The sequence below is a fragment of the Mixophyes fleayi genome, chromosome 5 (assembly GCF_038048845.1).
Source record: "Mixophyes fleayi isolate aMixFle1 chromosome 5, aMixFle1.hap1, whole genome shotgun sequence".
NCBI lineage: Eukaryota > Metazoa > Chordata > Amphibia > Anura > Limnodynastidae > Mixophyes > Mixophyes fleayi.
This window is the reverse complement of record NC_134406.1, coordinates 166,171,736-166,191,443: the sequence shown is the minus strand read 5'-3', so window position 1 is coordinate 166,191,443 and position 19,708 is coordinate 166,171,736. Positions and strand designations below refer to the sequence as shown.

At 37.8% G+C, this 19,708-nt stretch overlaps 1 protein-coding gene across 2 annotated transcripts in view; it reads right to left on the bottom strand.

Annotated features, from left to right (window-relative positions):
- Positions 1-244: 244 nt before the first annotated feature.
- The window catches only part of LOC142158735 (serpin B6-like), a 33,671-nt gene continuing 14,207 nt past the window's right edge, over positions 245-19,708 (bottom strand). Inside the window, exons 2-7 of one of the 2 annotated variants that reach the window (XM_075212975.1) lie at positions 19,328-19,515; positions 17,773-17,910; positions 14,558-14,675; positions 12,542-12,684; positions 11,671-11,838; positions 245-812 (exon numbers count right to left, since the gene is read on the bottom strand). In XM_075212975.1, coding sequence (XP_075069076.1) covers positions 408-812; positions 11,671-11,838; positions 12,542-12,684; positions 14,558-14,675; positions 17,773-17,910; positions 19,328-19,492 — 1,137 coding nt within the window. In that variant the 5' untranslated portion in view covers positions 19,493-19,515 and the 3' untranslated portion in view covers positions 245-407. Of the gene's footprint in view, positions 813-3,816; positions 5,373-11,670; positions 11,839-12,541; positions 12,685-14,557; positions 14,676-17,772; positions 17,911-19,327; positions 19,516-19,708 lie in introns of those variants that run through there. The other variant, XM_075212974.1, reaches the window with a different exon arrangement.

Sequence of the window (19,708 nt, the reverse complement as noted above, 5' to 3'; positions counted from 1 at the left end):
CTAGTATATTATTATACACCATTACCTACAGATACAGAAAGCTCTTGAGTGTTATGTTTTCATTCCAAGAAAATCAGTCAAGAACAGACCAATGAGAACTTCTCCACAGTTTAGAAAATTATCCTTTCAAGTGTTAATTTGTTTAAAATTATGGATTCTCTTTATATAAAAACAAAAAAAACAAACAAACACCAAAACAAAAGAAAGCATGTACATCTTTGGCAGTACATAAAGGCAACAGAACTTAAAAAGGAATCAATAAGAATAGGTTTTATTATCAATAGTACACAATAAGCATTTTTTTTTTTTAAATAACTTTTAAATTACACAGTAGTTTGTCATTGTAAAGTTAGGAGAATTGGAACTGCAAAGCAAGTGTTTACTGTAAGGAGTTTTCTTTAAGCATTTTATGGTGAAGTGAATCTGCCAAAGAACAGGATACTGCGGCTTTGCTTGTGTATGATAAAGAAAAGGAAAGGATGGTCACAAGTGAATTTTTGCACAAAACGTGCAGAACGAAGCATAATTACAGCGCCTGTGGCTGCAGCTGCCTCAGTACCCTCCTCATTCACCTCTACAAAGGATTTGTGCACCACTTTAGATAGAACCAAGTCACGACTACCAGACATGCCAGTAAAATCACATTTGCCAATATCAAAGGCATCGATCATCCCTAAATTGCCAAGAACAGACTCCAGATCATAGAAGTCTTCTAGCTTGAATTTAGGTAACAAGAGTTCCATTTCTGTCCTTTCAAAATTCTCTGGATTTGTCCAGTTTGCAAATTTCTCATAAGTTAGTTCCTGTTCAAGCTGGGAACAAATACAAAACAGTGTTATTAGATTATCAGTTGTACTGCTTGGGGAGAAATAGTGAATGTTGATCAGACCAACTACAATGGTCATTTGTCATCAATAAGTAAATAAATACCAGTTTTATCTTTACCAGAAACCCCCAAAAATAAAGAAAATCACTTATAAGAAACGAAAGTGTCAAAAATGAATTAAAAATAAAAAAAAAGGTTACTATAAAAAGGTAATACCTTATTTTAAAGAGGTTTTTTTTTTTAATATTATTATTTAGATTGGTGGGGTGAACTGGGTGTTCTACAAATTAACCTAATCTTGTTGTGACCATTGTTGCTTACAATAGAATATCACGTACCATTGGTTCAAATGAGATTTATTTTGATCTAAAATGGAAGTGAGGCACTAGCTATAAATTAAAATTGGGATAAAATTATAAATGCCATTAACCAATAAATATTAATCACTTCATACTTCATTTGATTTCACTCAGCTTTTGTGCTGAACAGCAGTAAGCGACCTAGAAGCAAACTAAACTTGACTATATAGACTTGCCACAATTATTCAAAGCTATCCTGTAGTGTACAATCTTGGAAGATATATTCACTCATTTTGTAATTAAAACAATGATCTTCCCAATTGATATGATCAGCAGACACATTTATTAATTTTCTGTTGCCTTATGGTTGAAATGTTTAACGATTTGGCAGAATACGGTAATATGAGAAAGAAACTGCCGCTGTCCCTTTGATGTTGGCATTTTACAGGCAAATCTCAGGTAAAACAGCCTTACAGGTATCAGGTATAAAAAACATTATATATAAGGGTTAGCCACAACAAGTTGGCTATATAGACTTAATGTTACGCAATTTTGAAAAAAATAAGGGGCACTGACACTATAGTCATAGGCATCTAAAAATAATGTCTTGGAAAAAAGTTGGGACAATAAAGGAGCAAAAGACACGTTTGTAAAAAAATAAAAATAAAATATAGACAACATAATTCAATATTGATAATTACGCTTCCCTTCCCCCCCCACCACTATTCCAACATTTCTAACACACTGAATTGATTGCAAAAATAAATATAAATTAGAAAAATCAGAAGACCCAGATCAAAATGTACATAAATTACTAATAAATTAGTTACATGTAATTGGCAATATAACCGTAATTAATGTGATGGGTCACATTTCTGAAAAGAAATAACTTCATTTGTTTCACAAATCACACAATGCAATAGACTGCAGCATTTGTATCACTTTTGGTTTTCCAGATTTATAACCAAATCTAAAGCATGCAAATTTAAGTTAAGAGTAACCACACAAGATATGTGAAATAATTTTACCTTTACCAGAGCTATTTAATATATCCATTTTGTTCTTTCAATGCTAGATATAAATAGTGAACACACTACACTTGTCACAATGTTTTAAACGGGGTAGGTAATATAAAATGTACAGACACGACATTAAAGCTTCTTAGACATCAACAAAAACAAAAACAAAAACAAAAAACAAAAAAAAATACAAATAAAACTTTAAGGGCTAAATGTGACCTCTTTAATGGTGTTTTGCTTTTAAATGATTGAAAATGGAATTTAGTATATTTGAAGTGTTTTGGGGGGAAAAAAAAAAGTTTATTTAATAATGCATTTCAATATGAACTTTGACCATCCTTCTCAATATTAAAGAATTGAAAGGTGGAATATATTCCTATTTCATGAGGCTATGAGCAGCAATGTGGGGAGAATAATTCCAGGGGGTATATTTACTAAATATTTGAAAATGTGGAGATGTTGCCTATAGCAGCCAGACTCTAGCAATCATTTTGTAAAAATGTACTAAATAACTAGAATCTGATTGGTTGCTGTAGGCAACATCTCCACTTTTTCAAACCCCCAATTTAGTAAATATACCCCCAGAAGTTTGTTTACAATAGGATCCTTTTCTGTGTTAACAGGAGATACCTTGCATGCATAGAGGTGGCAAACTCAGGGTTACTGATTATCAGTTAACGTCATTATGCTTCGTGGGTCTTTTAAGTGTGTATCCCTTTATTTGTATGTATGGGTCTGTCCTTTTAGCGCCTATTTATCTATGGGTCTCTTTCATACCAGTGCCACATGCAGATTGTACAGGAGGGATCTCCATACATGCATAGAAGATTGGCACTAATATGGGGGTGGGGGGCTGTCTGGCTGTAAAAACTATAGTAGATCTCCCTGCTACTGATTTGACATTTGAACACTATTTGTAACGAACACCACTGGGAACAGTTAGCCACATTTAGTTGACAGCTTGCAGTGCTTTGATTTGCCAAATATGTCTCACATGAACAATGTACAAACGCTCCTATCAGACGTGACACTAGAGCCATCAGCCCTACGAGAAAGCAGCAATCTCGCGGATAGCAGGTACACTTAGAAATCAGGGCAATTAAGAGTCTGCTATACATTAGCTGCTTCGCATAATTGGTGGGATTGACAGGAGTCCCGTTTTCCAGTTGGTATGGAAAGTAGGTGTTCACAAGCATGTGCTCAGGATTGGTCTGGGACATGTGTGCGGTGGTATGGTGTTATTAGGAGTGGTGGGGACTTATATTTGCACTGGAACCCAGGGGTATTTAGCTACACCACTGTGATAACCAATGCAGCTCTACAACATTCACAGTCCTGTATTAAAGTTGAAGTCTGACCACCATAACTATACACAGAGCTTGTTCTTTAAATATTAATAGAATAATTTTCAATGAAAAGACTGCAAATAAATGTGGGCTGCATCTGATTAGAGGTAGATTATGCGTTAAGAAACGCTCTACTATAGATTACTGTTATTATGCAGAAGACAGGTTTGCAGCTTAGTGAGCCTCTGTTACCAGTATGTAAACATTTGAACTAGTCCATAACCAATGCCAATTGGGGTAACAAAATGTACAAATCTCTGCAATACATCATATTCATTTAGTTATTAAACAAACATTAATAAAGCAAATGACAAAGACAACATGTCTGTAGTTTTATAGGACGACACATTTTATTTTCATATGAAAACATTGAACATAAAGCATTTATTATGGCCCTTTATTTTAAAACAAAATAAGTGTTGTGTAAGAACACATCATATCTGAAATTATTTGATCAAAAATAAAGTAGTCTTAATTTAACATAAAAGGCCTTTCTTAATAGTGCATGACCAGGAAATACAGACAGACATTTCAGATTTGGCTTTGGAGTGATCTTAAAATATAAGACCTGTACATGACAAAATTACTAATGACTACCTGGAACAAACCATTCCAAATCTTTACTGGACTACAGACCTGCCACTAACCAACATGTATGTGAAGTAGGTCAAAAGCAGGGATCCTGTGTGTCCCTGTTGTCCCAGGACAATACGCTTTTACCACCCAAATTTTTTTAAACAAAAAAACCTCACAATGTTTATTTTCCTATTAGTCAGACTCCTGATCCCAAAACTTAACAGGATAAGTGGCACAGATTTGATTATTTTACTTCAATGATACCAAAAATTATGTTAAATGCTATGGTCTGAACAAACATTAGGTCACATGGGTGTACAGGGTGCTCATTTCATACTTATGGGAGAACTACTGGAGTGATAATGATCAGATTATATGGATGACCAAAGGAATTTCTCAATTTAAATGTTATACAGCTTCAAATCCATTTTAACATATCACTTGCTTAAATTATCTGTGTCCCAAGAAATATTAGAGGAAGAAAATGCCCTTTAAACAGGAAGGACTATATACTATGTAAACTACAAAATAGTCAGTGGAATGGCACACAAAAATTATGAAATGTATTTTTCTAATCTCAAAAATGTTATTGAAATACATTCTACTGATCCACTGGAAGTCATACAAAGATTAAATTCTGCAAATATGCCACATGGATCAGGAAAATATATTTAGTAATTTTAATTCATTGAATGATCAGATGATTACTATTGTACATCTTAATTAGAAGGTGCGTCACAGGAAGTAATATTCACAGATTATACAGGTCCTTTGAATGCCTTAAATGCTTTCAGATATGAAATGTTTACTGGTATAATATGTGAATATTACAAGATGCCTTTTCATTGGTTCAACTTGTGTTATAGGTTTTGTGTCCCTTAAGATTGTAAGGAGGAAGTGTTTACGGTGAAGTGAATCTGCCACAAAACAAAATGCTGCGGCTTTGTGCATGAGTGATAAAAAACAGAAAAGGATGGTCACAGATAATCTTTGGCACGATCATCATACAGCGTAGCATCATGATCCCTGCAGTGGCTGCAGCAGCCTCTGTACCTTCCTCATTCACTTCCACAAAAGCCTTGTGCACTACTTTAGACAGGACTAGGTCATTATTATTAGACATTCCTGAGAAGTCACATTTGCTTTGATCAAAGGCATCAGGCATCCCCATGTCACTAAGGACAGATTTCAGATCATAACTGTCTTTAAGCTTAAATTTCGGCACAGACAACTCCATTTCTGTTATGTCCATCCTTTCTGGATTTGTCCATTCCAAAAATTTGCTGTAGGTTAACTCTTTTTCAAGCTGAAAAAACAAAACATTACAACAGGTCATTGAGAGTTTTTCCACAATACGATGACTGTGCATGTAAAGCTAGGTGTTGTACACCGGGGTGCAGAGAGAGGAGGATGATTATCTATTACTGACCAACCCAGTACCACCTAGTTTTCAAGGTAGTAATATATACAGTCCTTCACTGTTGCAGGCCCCCACGGCAGAAGGAAGATTACATTGCACAGTATACAACGGCTTCAGCCCCATCCACCCTGTGCAGTACAGGTTTAAATAAAAAAAAAAAAAAAAGAGGAGTGTTTCTGTACAGACCAATAGCAGAGCTCACAATTTTCTATTGGCCCATGAAGTCACACCCCCCCAGGCTGTGCACATTGCCCACTAGTGAGAGGAGGTCATGTGGTCACACCCATCAGTCAGCACACACCCCTCCAGACTCCCCCCAAATATAAGGTTGACAATAGGCACAATAGGTTCCATAGAATCAAGTCTTTATAGAAAAATCTAAAAATGATACGAGAGAGAAAAAAAGGTGGGCCACTCAGTCTGTTTCCCGTATCTTCTCCTGATTGCATGTATCACTGTTATACAATTGTTCATTAGCAGCCCACAATAGACAAATCTGGTAATAGTGTATGTCAATGAGCTTATTGCAGTCCATACACTGAACAATTCCAGAACTTTCCTAGTACATATGGAACACCTCTTTCTCAGTTACTTGTTGGATCAGGAACCAGGTGCATGCAGTGAACATCAAATATAGGATTAGGTGAATGAGCAGGTCTAAATGCAGTGAATCTGGTGCATTTTAGACCCAGAGTATCTACACAGTTTAAAAATAAAAAATAAAAAAAATGGGTTTTCAAAGAGCATCTAAAGATTTGAAGACTGTGGGAAAGTCTGATTGACTGTGGTAGGGAATTTCATAAGTGGGGAGCAGCACGGGAGAATTCTTCTAGGCAGGAGTGAGAGGTAGTTACCAGAGAAGAGACAAGATGAAGGTCAGAGGTAGATCCAAGAGGGCGAAAGGGACAGTATTTGGATACGAGATGTATGCAGAGGGAGTGTTGAGGGTTTTGTAGGCAAGGGTGAGTAATTTAAATTTGATTCTGGAGGATACAAGAAGCAAGTGTAGGGATTTGCAAAGTGGTGCAGCAGATGTGGAGCGGTGAGAGGAAGATCAGCCTTGCAGCAGCATTCAGGATGGATTGAAGTGTGGATATATGGGTGTCAGGAATGCCAGATAGCAGGAGGGTGCAATAGTCAAAAAGTGAGATGATGCAAGAATGGGTAAGTGTTTTGGTAGCATGTTGAGTAAGAAAAGGGTGTATTCTGGCCATGTTTTTAAGGTGGAGTCGACAGGACTGGGAGAGAGTCTGGATATGAGGAATGAAGCAGAGTGTGGAGTCAAGTATGATATCAAGGCAGTGGGCTTGGAGACTGATGATATTGTGCTGTAACTGACAGGGAGATTTGAGGGCAGATGTTGACTCTTTCAGAAGGGAAGATAATAAGCTCTGTTTTGGACATGTTGAGCTTTAGGTAGTGTTGGGACATCCATGTGGAGATAGCAGAAAGTCCGTTGGTTACACGAGAGATAGTACAAAAGGAGAGAGTTCAGGGGAAGAACTATAGATTTGGGTGTCATCAGTGTAGAGGTGGTATTGGAGGCCGAATGAGCGAATTAGTGCCCCAAGTGAAGAGGTGAATAATGAAAAAAGTAAAGGGTCAAGAACAGAGCCTTGTGAGACTCCAACAGATAGTGGGAATGGAGGGGAGGATGTGCCAGAGACAGAAACCCTAAAGGAGCAGTTTGATAGGTAATAAGTGAACCAGGAAAGAACTTTGTCAGAAAGGCCAAAGGAGTGAAGGGTGTGTAGGAGAAGTGTGATCAACAGTGTCAAAAGCAGCAGAAAGGTCCAGGAGAGAGTATGGAGAAATGAACCATAGACTTTTCAGAAAGTAGAGCATTGATCACTTTTGTGAGAGCAATTTGAGTGGAATGTTGGGGGCAAAAGCCTGACTGCAGAGTCGAGAATGGAATGAGATGAGATAAAAGTGAGACAGGCATTAGCCTCCAACCTACTTAAGTGATTAGGAGAGGGAGAGATTCTTTAGAATTGGTGAGATGAGTGCATGTTTAAAAGGAAGATGCAAATGTGCCAGTGGAAACAAACTGACGAGGTTAGAGAGATGGACCGGAGAAGTTGGGAGGGAATAATGTTGAGGAGACAGTTTGTAGGGCAAGAAGGAGGAGGAGTTCAGAGACTTTGTTTTTAGTTACTGAAGAGAAAGAATTAAGGTTGAATTTGGGAGTATAGGTAAAGGTGGGTAGAGCAGGTGGAGTGAGGGAGGAAGGGGGGAGGAGGTGCAGGTAGGCAGATAAGCAAGTTGAAGATGGCAAAGAGGAGATGTGGGCTAGAAGACTGGATGATATTAGAGATTTGAAGAATGTTTGTTTGGCAATTGAAAGGGCAGTGCTGTAAGATGAAAGGATGCATTTCTATGGAGGAAAATCAGGATATGAATGAGATTTCCTCCAGTGGCATTCTGCAGCCCAGGAGCACTTTTCAGGAGTCTGGATCGTCGTAGATTATATGTAGTAGCTGCATTGTCAAGGGCTGGAGTGGTTTTTTTCTTCTCCCTTTAATGAGGCAGCCTGATTAGGACAGGACAATGCAGTCATTGGAGAATACAGTTTTAGTGAAAATGAGAAATAGATTGGGTTCAGAGTTCTAAGGTTTTGTTGTGTATGTGTGAATTTGGGTGTAGCGGGGAGGGCATAAGGTAAGATGAGGCTGAAGGAAAGGAGAGTGGGCAGGCTAAATTGGAGAAACTAGAAATGGAGTAGTAGCAGGAGAAGACAAAGGTCAAGAGAGTGCCCATCATAGTGGGTGAAAGATGAGGTCCATTGGGAGAGACGAAAGGAGGAAGTAAGGGAAAGAAGAAGTTTAGTGGCCGAAGAGACAGTGGGATTATTCATTGGGATGTTGAAATCGCCTAGTATGAGAGTAAGTCGGTCAAAGGATAGTAAATAAGCAAGCCAGGTCGCAAAGTTTTCAAAGAATTGGCAAACTGGACCTGGGGGGGCGATAAATGACAGCAACACGAAGGTGGAGAGGAATAAATAGACGGACAGTGTGGACTTCAAAGTAAGAGAAGGAGAGGAAGGGTTCAGAGGGTATGACTTGGAAGGCGCAACTTGGAGAAAGTAGAGGGCATACTCCACCAACTTGTTTCAAGGTCTGGGAGTGTGGCTGAGGGAGAGTCCCCCATAGGAGAGAGCTGCAGGGAATGTAGTGTCAGAAGAGCTAAGGCCAATTTTATGTAATGGCAAGGAAGTTGAGGGATTTAGAAATGAATAGATCATGGATGGATGCAAGTTTGCTGCAAACAGATCTCACGTTCCATAGTGCACAGGAGAAGGAAAGAGGGTAGTGGAGATATGTGAATAAGGTTGATGGGATTGGAAGTATGGGATGGATTGAAAGATTGTACGGGGTCCAAGGTTAGGCGAGATATCACCAGCAGCCATGAGAAGGAGCAGGGTGAGAAAGAGGACATGTAAGTGTCTTCAGTCTCATCAGAGTGGCTAAATTGAATTCTGCATGGATGAGAGATTTTCTGCAACTTCAGGATGCATATGCTAAATATATATTTGAACTATAAAATTAGTGCACCACTTCCAGAAATGCCATATTTGTCTTCTGTATTGGTTCAAGCCAAACACAAATACCCATAACCAAGGCTGCACATAACTTGCTTTTATATTATATTAAATCTATCAGCTTTTTTTTTTTGTGTTAATACTTGTTTGTTTGTGTTTGGGATACATTGTGTGTGGTTTGAACATTTTAAAGCCATGTTTTTAATTTTTTTGGGCTTAAAAACTCATATCTACATGCATTAAATTCAGTAGGACGGTTTGCACATGAGGTCACTGATTAAACAAACAAACAGTCGTTTACATGAGAAGAGCAGTGTTACCTTATAAAAATGGCCACTCAATGCATCTAAATGGTCATAAGTTAACCAACTTCTAGCAGTACCATATTATACAACGACTCCATACTGACCACCCATGCAACCTCACCATGGAACACCACTGGTCACCCCGATCGCAACACCCACAACGGGCAGACCAACCACGCTGCACACTTCATCTACAGAGCGCATCCGCCACCTGGAATAGGATCAATCATCCATGGTAGTTTCAAGCGGTTTAACTACCTACATAAGGTAATTGCACATCATCACCAGATCGTGGGAGACTCGCAGCCGCCACTACTCCCCAATAGTGCACGCTGACACATAACGACCAATCAGCGGCGGACCTCCATCTGTATACCACCCTCTCTTCTCTACATCAACACCACTGTGGACTCATTGTATACCGATCAATAACTAGATTAATTACCAAGTTATTCACTGTATTTGCATTTCTCACCACCTATCAAGTTTAGGCAATCAACTTATGGTACCCTTACCTTGATATTATTTGTTTATCCTTATACTCTCCATCTCCATATAATTTCGCTCACGGCTCACACTGGTCAAGACAGAGTCTGAGCCCTGACTGTAAGAACCACCACCCCAATAATAAAATATCTACCCATCGAAGATCAATTTTCCATTTATACTCAATATTGCTCTCCATACGGAACTCCACGATCTGCCCATCAGGTAGGACACTCACTCCCCATGGTCACTTGTCTTTTGGTCAAGAAAAGTCATGCGCATATGTGCTGTGGACTTACATTTCTGCAATGATTTACTGTTCATAACATGCACTTCTGCCTTGTGATTTATTTCATAGACCTTTATGTCTCACTATCTACTGGGATCCTTCAGGCCTCTGTTCTTGGTCCTCTGTCTCTCACTTTACACCTCTTTCCTTACTAATTTGGTCTTTCAGCGTCCAGACACCCAAATCTACGTCTCCCTCCCTGGTTTTCCTCTCCTGTACCCAACTGTCTCTCTGGTATTGCCACATGGATGTCCCAACGGTACCTAAAGCTAGGTACACACTACAGAAAATGTCTCTCGATGCAATATAGTTAATGATTTAACCAATGACTAGTGAGGGGAGAAAAAAAAAAAAAAGTCCAGGTCAGTACACCGATTCATGTGTACACGCTGAACACGTTTTGCCTTTATATCTGTGCTCTTCATCTGTAATAACCATCCGCTGAAATGATTGCGACTCTACACACTCAATAGAGATCTATGGACATTGCCAGTTGTGAGTGCATACACACTGCAGGATTGGAACATTGTTCCATCTTTGAACAAAAGTTTCAATCCGGTTTAAAAATCAAATGAAATGATACGATATGCTTTGGAACAATAATCGTTCATCGTTGAAGCATACACACCAATGAGATATTGGGCCGAATGTTTGTTTATCATCCGATTGGCCCGATAATCGTCTGCAAACCATGTAGTGGGTACCCAGCCTTAAGGTCAACATGTCTATAAACAGAGCTCATCTTTCCACCTTGCAAAGTCACCAATACTCCATAAATCTCCCTCACTGTCAGTAACACCAAATTTCTTCCGTTTCCTAGGCCTTACAAAAATAAATAATTATTGTCAACTACCAAGCAGAGCCCTCATCATCTGTGTCATTGTATGTTTTTTTTTTTGTTTTGTTTTTTTTAAATTGTATGCACAATTTCTCTAAATTAACTGCACTGCAGAACATATTGGTGATACATAGGGCGGAATTCAATTGCAGCGTTACTGACCGAAAGTAAGCGCGGCCTGCGCACCTATTACCGTAATACTTATCGGTAAATTCAGTGGGTCCAGTTCGAATGTAGTCAGCGTCAGCGTTAACCAATACCGTACTAACGGTAATAATGCACACTATTACCATAGTAACGGTAATAGTGCGCAGGCCGCGTTACTTTCGGTAGTAACATGGCCAATTGAATTCCCCCCATAAAGGCTAATGAAACAATAAGGGTAAGCGTAATTTCTACAATGTAAGCGATCTGCATCAGAGCAAGAAGTTAATACAAATCCATAAACATCAATGGTTATATACATACGCGCGCACACAAGAGATATATATATATATATATATATAATTGTATTTAAAAAGTACAGTCATTCCCTATAGTACAGCTTTGTATAGTGAATATTTGTTCCCACCTATTTTATGAGCAACAAATGTAGGTGATTATTCAGATTGTACTCAACCCACCTTCATGGAGAACTAGTCACTTTATTACAGATACATAAACATTAATATATCATCTTTGGGAAGGAGATTATTTAATACATAGAAGTATATATTGTTTCCTACCTTTTCAAGCCCAGTAGTTCCATCCTGAATATCATCGGGGAGCATTATGACCATATTCAACTCATTATTAACATATGGTAACTCAAGGACCTTGGTGAACAATTCTCCTATATACGTCATTTGATATTTGGCCTTCTTATACATCATCTGCACAGGCTTGGTTTCATTCTAAAACGGAAAGTATTTGGCACATTTATAGACCTTTTATTACTAAACCTAGGTGGTAGCAATGTTGTGATATTCATTGCAATATAAAAAAAAAAAAAAAAAAAAAAAAAAAAAAAAAAAAAAAAAAAAAAAAGCTAAACAATTTAGCTACAGTTCTTATAAAAAGGTAACATTACTAAAAAAATAAAAATAAAAATAAACTGGCAAAGCAATTTTTTAATTATATGGGACAGTGAAAATATCTGTCCACAGTAAAATCTGTTTCTCAGCTCAAATTTGACTTTTAATATGGTAATGGCTTATGTGGCTTCTTGGTACCCAAGTGTACTCTTCTTTTTGTGCACCTGGTAAGATCTTTACTACTATATTTTGAAGTTTTGGACTGAACATTTATATCGTAATTATGGCAAACACAAATAGAAATGTAACCACCTATTGTTATTAAAACCCAGATCAAACTTGTGTGTGATTTGTCTAAGGCAGGCAAAACCTATTTGCAATCATCGATTCACTCGTTCCATAGGCAAGCACGGAAAGCTATGTATTGGGGTTAGGAGTATAAGACAAACTAGATCAGCAAACCACTTAACCCGACCAACATGTTTAAATATATAGTTTAACTTTAATCACCAGCATGTGAAATGTTAGCATTAGTAATATATGAAAAGTGGCATTCATAAAAATAAACACTTCCAGCACATACCTTATTCAATCTGAACGGCATTTCACGAGTACATGCTTTATCGAACTGGTTTGCCCAGTTTCCTTTGAAATAGATTGCATTGACAAGCACTAGTCTGGTTAGTGCATCCACACTACCGCTAGGTAACAGGTCCTGGATTTTACCTGAAAGAATAGTTGAAAAAAGTGTGATGAGCGCAAAATTCTAAAGGTGATGCATGGAGTGAGCATAATATTTTAAAAACACTAAAACTAGTAGGGTAAACTGCAGGGAAGCAAGAGAGGAGGTTGAACAGAGCAAAAGGCAAATTACAAACAGAAAGTGTGCCGAAATATGAACCAAATTTTAAGTGTTTTAAGTCACTATGTGCTAAACAACCACAAGTGCATATCTAGTATACAAATATGGATTACCTTTACAAGTCAAGGGTATGTAACCAGGTTGTGTAGCAAATATATATCATTTTTAGGTTTACTATATGTCAGTCTTAGAGGCAGATTCAAATTCCCTGCATTGTTCTTTAGAATAATAATGTAGGAGGGAGCATACATCATGTCCATTACCCCAACAAGATGATTTAAAAATATTGTCATCTTCCAGCATCCCAAAAGGATGTCCCCCATTCTATGGGGCACCAAAATATTTTTCATCACCATCATATAATGATTAATGCATGTTATCCCAAAAATGTACCATCATTTTTGTCTGCACACCACCAGCTTTAGCCCTACTTGTGCCCAAGAGGTACAAAGTGATGCAAGATCAAAGGAAAAAACAAGATTCCTACAGCTAAATATATACTTTCAAATTCTGTAAGCTGTCCCTGGTTTAATAATTTTTATGTTGGCCTATTTCTCAATTTTAAGCATTAAAAAAAAAAGTGACCCTGGATTTATGGTTACCTCATTTCCTACTAGCATATGTTCTTTTTCTGCTCCTTTTCTTTCCATTACCTGAGCCCCCGTCTCTCCTACAGGCAAACTTGCTATTGAAATGACTGCACGAGAAGTCATGTTAATTCTTTCTTAGTTGCAATGCACGACACAAGCTGGGTACCTTATGTCAAACTAACGTGTGCTGCGTTTTTCACTCCAATATATTCACACTACATGTTTAACTTATTTCACCAAAATTGATATGTTCCTAACTACCGTATATACTCGAGTATAAGTCGACCCGAATATAAGCCGAGGCACCTAATTTTACTACATAAAACTGGGAAAACTTATTGACTCGAGTATAAGCCTAGGGTGGAAAAGAGCGCTAATTTAAAAACCTAAATAAAAATGATAGGTTCAATCTATGAAATCATTTTTAGCTAGATGACAAGGAACATTCATAAATGATTATAAAATCAGAGAGAGAGAGAGAGAGAGAGAGAGAGAGAGAGAGAGAGAGAGTCAGAAAATATATAAGGATATTATGCCTCCTCTCAACAAGCATGCAAGTTCTTCTAAGCAACTGACTGAGGACTTCAAAACAACGGTAACTCGAGTTACAAGGCAGAGAAAAGCTATACAAATATAGCAAAATGCTTCCAGTTAGGAACTTACCCTGTCAGAACCATCATTAAGAAGTAGAAGAGGTACTGGTGCTGTTTAAATCAAGGCAAAACCTGGAGACCCAGAAGATGTGATCGAACGGCTTGTAAATCCACCCCGCAGTGGAACGCATATGCGTTCCAACAACAGGAAGTTCGGCATTTGGAACGCAAGTTTGCGTTCCAAATGCCGAACTTCCTGTGTTGGAACGCATATGCAGAAGTTGAAGCCGAGGGACCGGACACCAGGTAAGTTCACCCGTGTATAAGCCGAGTGCCCTTTTTCAGCATACAAAAGTATGCTGAAAAACTCGGCTTATACACGAGTATATACGGTATGTAGCAGGGGACATGGTTATTTGACACTTCAGTTGTCTTCTTTATATTACTGGTCCAACAGGGATCCAACAGGTCAACATTTATCCTGAATCCTTAACTTCTTTAGCCCTAGTGCGATGTAATAATAGATTTTTAACAAAGGTATATTCTGACACCACCTTCAGTTTTTTGTTCCACCCAGTTATTGATTTCTTTTCTGCATTCTTCTGCCTTCCCAGCGAAGTCTACAGACTGTAAATCTGCATGATAATGTTTCTGGGTTGATCCCAAGAATTCCTGTTAAATAAAATAAAAACTTCAGGTACACAGTGTCAAGATGGTCGGATCTTAGAAATGAACAGATATAATTATAGTCACACAGTGGTCGAAGTGGACATTTAGAAGTGGTGGTATGGAAAATGTAAGTGAAAGGAATTTGAAAGTTTTACAAGCAAAGCAGTAGAAGTGGCGGTATGGCGTACTTCAACCACTGGTTACACACATTGCTGACCTTAATGTACATTATTAATTCAGTGATGAAATTAATCTTTGCCTGACTTAGTGTTCAGAATTTGGCAACACCAACAATAAAACTTACCTTTACCTCCCTCCAAAAGTGATTATAAATAAATCATAAAATAAATTGGTACATATAAATCAATTAAATGTCACTAGGGGTATAAAAAAATATAAAAAAAATAAATAAATACATCATAGCTACTTATAAACATACAAATAAATAAAACATTTGCCTGACTTGGCGGTTCATCAACAAAAATACTGTTTGGCCACCAGACAGATCCAGTAGTGTGATTGTGATAGCTGCCATTTTAGCCATTGGCAGTTTGACACATGTAGATTGCAATGAAAAGCTGTTCACCACAAGTATATTGTAATATGGAGACATTTAATCACATGTTGAGTAATTTATTACAGATCGGTGAACCTGGACCCGTTTTGTTTATTGGAGAGTAAGAAAAATTAAAAAAAAAAAAAAAAAAAAATTATATATATATATATATATATATATATATATATATATAATAGAGGAGGAAAAAAGCAGCAACAGACTGTGCATTGTTCACGTATGCTACAATGTGTCCCCTCAACCAATACCCAATTTATCTTCCTACATTGTTACAGTATGTACCCATTTGACCTTCTTCCCTTGAGTCTTATTGGAAAGGGCTGGGTAGAAGAGACGTCCACCATCATCAACATTTATTTATACAGTGCCAGCAAATTCCATAGCGTTTCACCTAATGAGAAACTAAACCAAAAGAATACAACATGATGTTGCGTGTGAGAGCCGTTTCTTATGTGTGTATGTTTCACCTTGACACTTCCACATACAAATGGATGTTCAAGGGAAGGTTCTAAATGAGACACCCTGAATATAAGTTTGTATCACAAGCTTAGGGACTCACCTACAGGAGTTGCCTTGACGCTGGCAGATGAGGTAAGCTTAAACCCAATATAGCCATATTGTGCACAAAATTCTCCTCTATGTATATGCTGACAGAAGAATGTTGTCCAGCGCCCAAACAATATATAAAAATCACATTTGTACTTCTACATACAAATTAAATAACAACCCTACTTGCATTTTAAACCTCCTTTCCAAACAGTTTTATTTGCAACCCTTTACTGGTGTCATATGCAAATTAATTACCAATCATATAAAACTGCAAATATGGGTTTGTGAATTCATTTATAGCAATAGCTTCATATGACTCAGGAGCTCTGTGTACAGACAGGGGTTAAAATGCTAAATGAATGTAACCCTTTTATTATGTTAAACTGCTCTGTTCTTCCCAGGAGGTGTTTGTAGATAAGAGCCAAGACCCATGATTACAGACCAGCAGTGGTCCGATATTTATGGCATGGGTCACAAAAGGAAGTCTTTGAAATATCTCTTTAAAGGACACAAACATCTGGGATGACTGCTGAGCCAGGCAGCTGGTTTAAGTGTTAATAACAAACTGGTGAAGTAAGGACACCAGAAAATATCATTTTCTCAAATATCATAAGTACAGGAGTCATGTTTGGTATGCAGAGGAAGGGAAACTTATGATCTGTTGTGTGGAGGTAAAATCATATTTGTAGGCCATTCTGGTGCGAAGTTAGGACAGGATAAAGAAATCCTGACTTGAAAGGTGGTTTGAATAGGAGTTAAACCCCGAATTTGCATTTACACAGACTTTCTAGTTCTGACATTACAGGAAGGGGGGCTGTGGGTATCTGTAGTATGTATATGTCCTGTAAAGCTAACAGATTTGTTCACTTTTGGGAGTCAATTGTCAAGTCTCAGATTGTAAGCTTGCGGGCATTACCCAGTATTGTTTATTACAGTGTTTGTCCTAATTTTAAAGCAGTATGGAATTTGCTGGCACTATATAAATAAATGTTGATGAGGATGATAGTGAGGAGTGTCCCTTTATTCTGCTTCTCCCAACAGACAGACTTGATTACTCCAAAGTTATTTCTGTTTTTTATTTTTATAAGAAAACTATGGCATTAAAGTCTTTGTATGTCATTTGTTAACTGTTTTATCTTAAGCATTGTGGACTTATTAAGTGTAATTTAATATGGAACATAAGTTCAAGTCTGTGTTCTTACGAACTCACATTTTGGACAGCTTGGTTTTAAAAACGCTACACAATTGAAACAGAGGAGATTATTTTGGGTTTATGATACCTGAAGAAAGTAAATGGTGATAGATTAGTAACTTTTAAGGGAGAACCAAAAGCTTCCTGAGTAAGTGTCAACTCTTCACAAAAAAAAAATCTTGGTGGTGACATAATTGGTAAGGCAAAGTTAGTGTGTGGCATAGACAGGGAAAGTTTAATTAATTGTAGTTAAGTGGTCAAGTGGTTGTTTTTGATTCACTCTGACACACACACACACACACACACACCCCATGCAGGTTCAGGTGTGTGCTGGATTGGGACCACCAGTATAATGGTGAGGGCGCCAGTCATACCCTACAGAGTACTTCTAAGTGAATTTTGCATAACGCAAGTCATCATTGCAGTCTTCTCCACCTAAAGAAGTGTGACCATCATTCTCTATGGTCATCTACAGTAACAGGACGATTACATACACAAAATTCTCCAGGTAATACATGGTATATAGAGAGAAAACATACTTGGTGTCTGGTACTAGAGGGGGAAAGAAAATGTAAATATACACACTATTCCAGGGGTTAAATCTCTGAACAGTTATTGCGATTAGAACAAATACCAAATATCCCTTTCTCAATACGAAGACTGGTCATCGGACAAGCAGCGCTTCAACGATGTCCAGGAAAAATATATTTTGTATGTTTACATTTCATGTTGTAGTTTGCAAAGAAAGTCCCTTTGCTTGCCCCCCATGTTGACAATTAACTTACATCAAGAAATGTAAAGGACTTTTCTCCATATAGGCGGTTAGCAGTTCTCAAGAGATAATCAGTGCCTGGCTTGTTGATTTCAGAGATAAGAGATTGAAATGATGCATGGACATCTTTTGCTTTATCAAACTGAAGCACCTGGAAAAAATAAATTGACATGGTGTTACATTTGAGGGGAAAAAGATTCAGGTATTATATTCTAAACCGCTGTGTATTGATAAATGATGTACAGATGTGTGTTACAATTCATTATATCATCCATGTGCCAACTCCACTCCCCACCACCATAAAACACAACAGCATGTCCCTCCATCCAGGTGATCAAGCAATTATGTAATGTGATAAGAATGCAGGACAATTGGTGGGAGAGATATAAGTGACCCCTAGATTTCTCTCACACATTATAAATAACCAGGAATTATAGGCATACTAGTGTGGTAGTCATAGTTGCCAAATCCACTTATAACAAGCAGAATTGGGCTTCTATTTGTTAAGTTGCGGGGGTTTTTTTCCACTGCCGCGGGTAGCTTGTTTTTGGGCTTGGACACGTTCCTCAAGTCCTCAGGCTGCATAATAGTTTTTTTTTTTGTTTTTCTTTTTCGTCTTACTATTTTGTGATTGGTGCAATTTTTTTTTGTGGACGGGTTTGTGCAGTGAATTCCTCCAATGAAGTGGCGCTTTGTTGGTGAGTGGGCAGAGTCAGAGGAGGATGTGGAATAAATCACAGAAAGACGGATCTGCAACAACCTGCTGAAATAAGTGTTGTGTCTGTACGATCGCTGCACTTATGCAGGTAACGCCACAATATAACACCCTCTCCTCCCATTCAGTAAGCTGGTCATGTTAGACGACTGCTCTCAGAGCCCTATTTTATACTGTTATATAATGGGTCTGTGTTGTATAGACAAACCAGTGTCCTTGCATACATTATACTCAGTTCACGTATGTTGTGGATCTACCCTTTTTTACTTGCCGGGGCGATGCTGTGGTGCAATTATAGTCAATAAGAAACTATTTGGGGATATTTATAGAATCTGCAGCCATGTCAGGGCCCCCTCCCCCCCATTTCAAAAGGGTAATTTACTGCATTTGCTTCTTCTTTTGCCATATCAGTGTAGAAATGCTTCCTCTTGTGTTTATAAAGGTTTTCTAAATGGAGACGCAGTGTAGAAATTGGTGTTATAGAAAAGGACGGTCCCCTGTAAGTTGGTCTTTTTAGGATTGGTTTGAGCTTGTTTTTCACCAAGCGGTTGCTTGTTTTTCATTTCAGAGTTGGCAACCCTGGTGGTAGTAAGCTTTTATTGGCTCTTGTGTATTACAATATTTGTTGCCTCAGTGACAATATCAAAGCTCTCCACCACTGGTATATTGTAATATTAGGACATACAATATAACATCATTTCATACATAGTCTTGTGTAATATATTCATCTTTCAGTCGTTGGTAAAATCATTAACGATATTGCATTGGAAAAATTTTATGTAGTGTGTACCCAGCCTTAAACCACAAGACTCACTCCACCTCCTGTTAATGTGCTGTACTTTTAAAAACTCACCTTTGACATCTGAGCAGCAGTTTCCCCCTTAGCTCCCAGATGAATCATTGCCAGAGCAGAGGACATGCTTATTGGGGAGAAGAACAAGTTACATTTATTCGTTTCAGATATTTTCTTAAAGATATTGATAGCAAAGGAACCATTTGCGTTATGTAGAGAATCCATTGTTCAAAACCTGCAATCGAATCCTGCAACATTAAAGAGAATATGAATATTATATACTGTATATAGAGAGCTATAGTTTTATTTGCACACCAACCCTAACATGAAACTGACAAGAAATTTACATCCACCATTGTTTATTCCATATTTGATAGAAATCAGACTTTGCATTTGAATTTTGATTTAACAGAATATTTTAAAATAAAACAAATGAAAAAA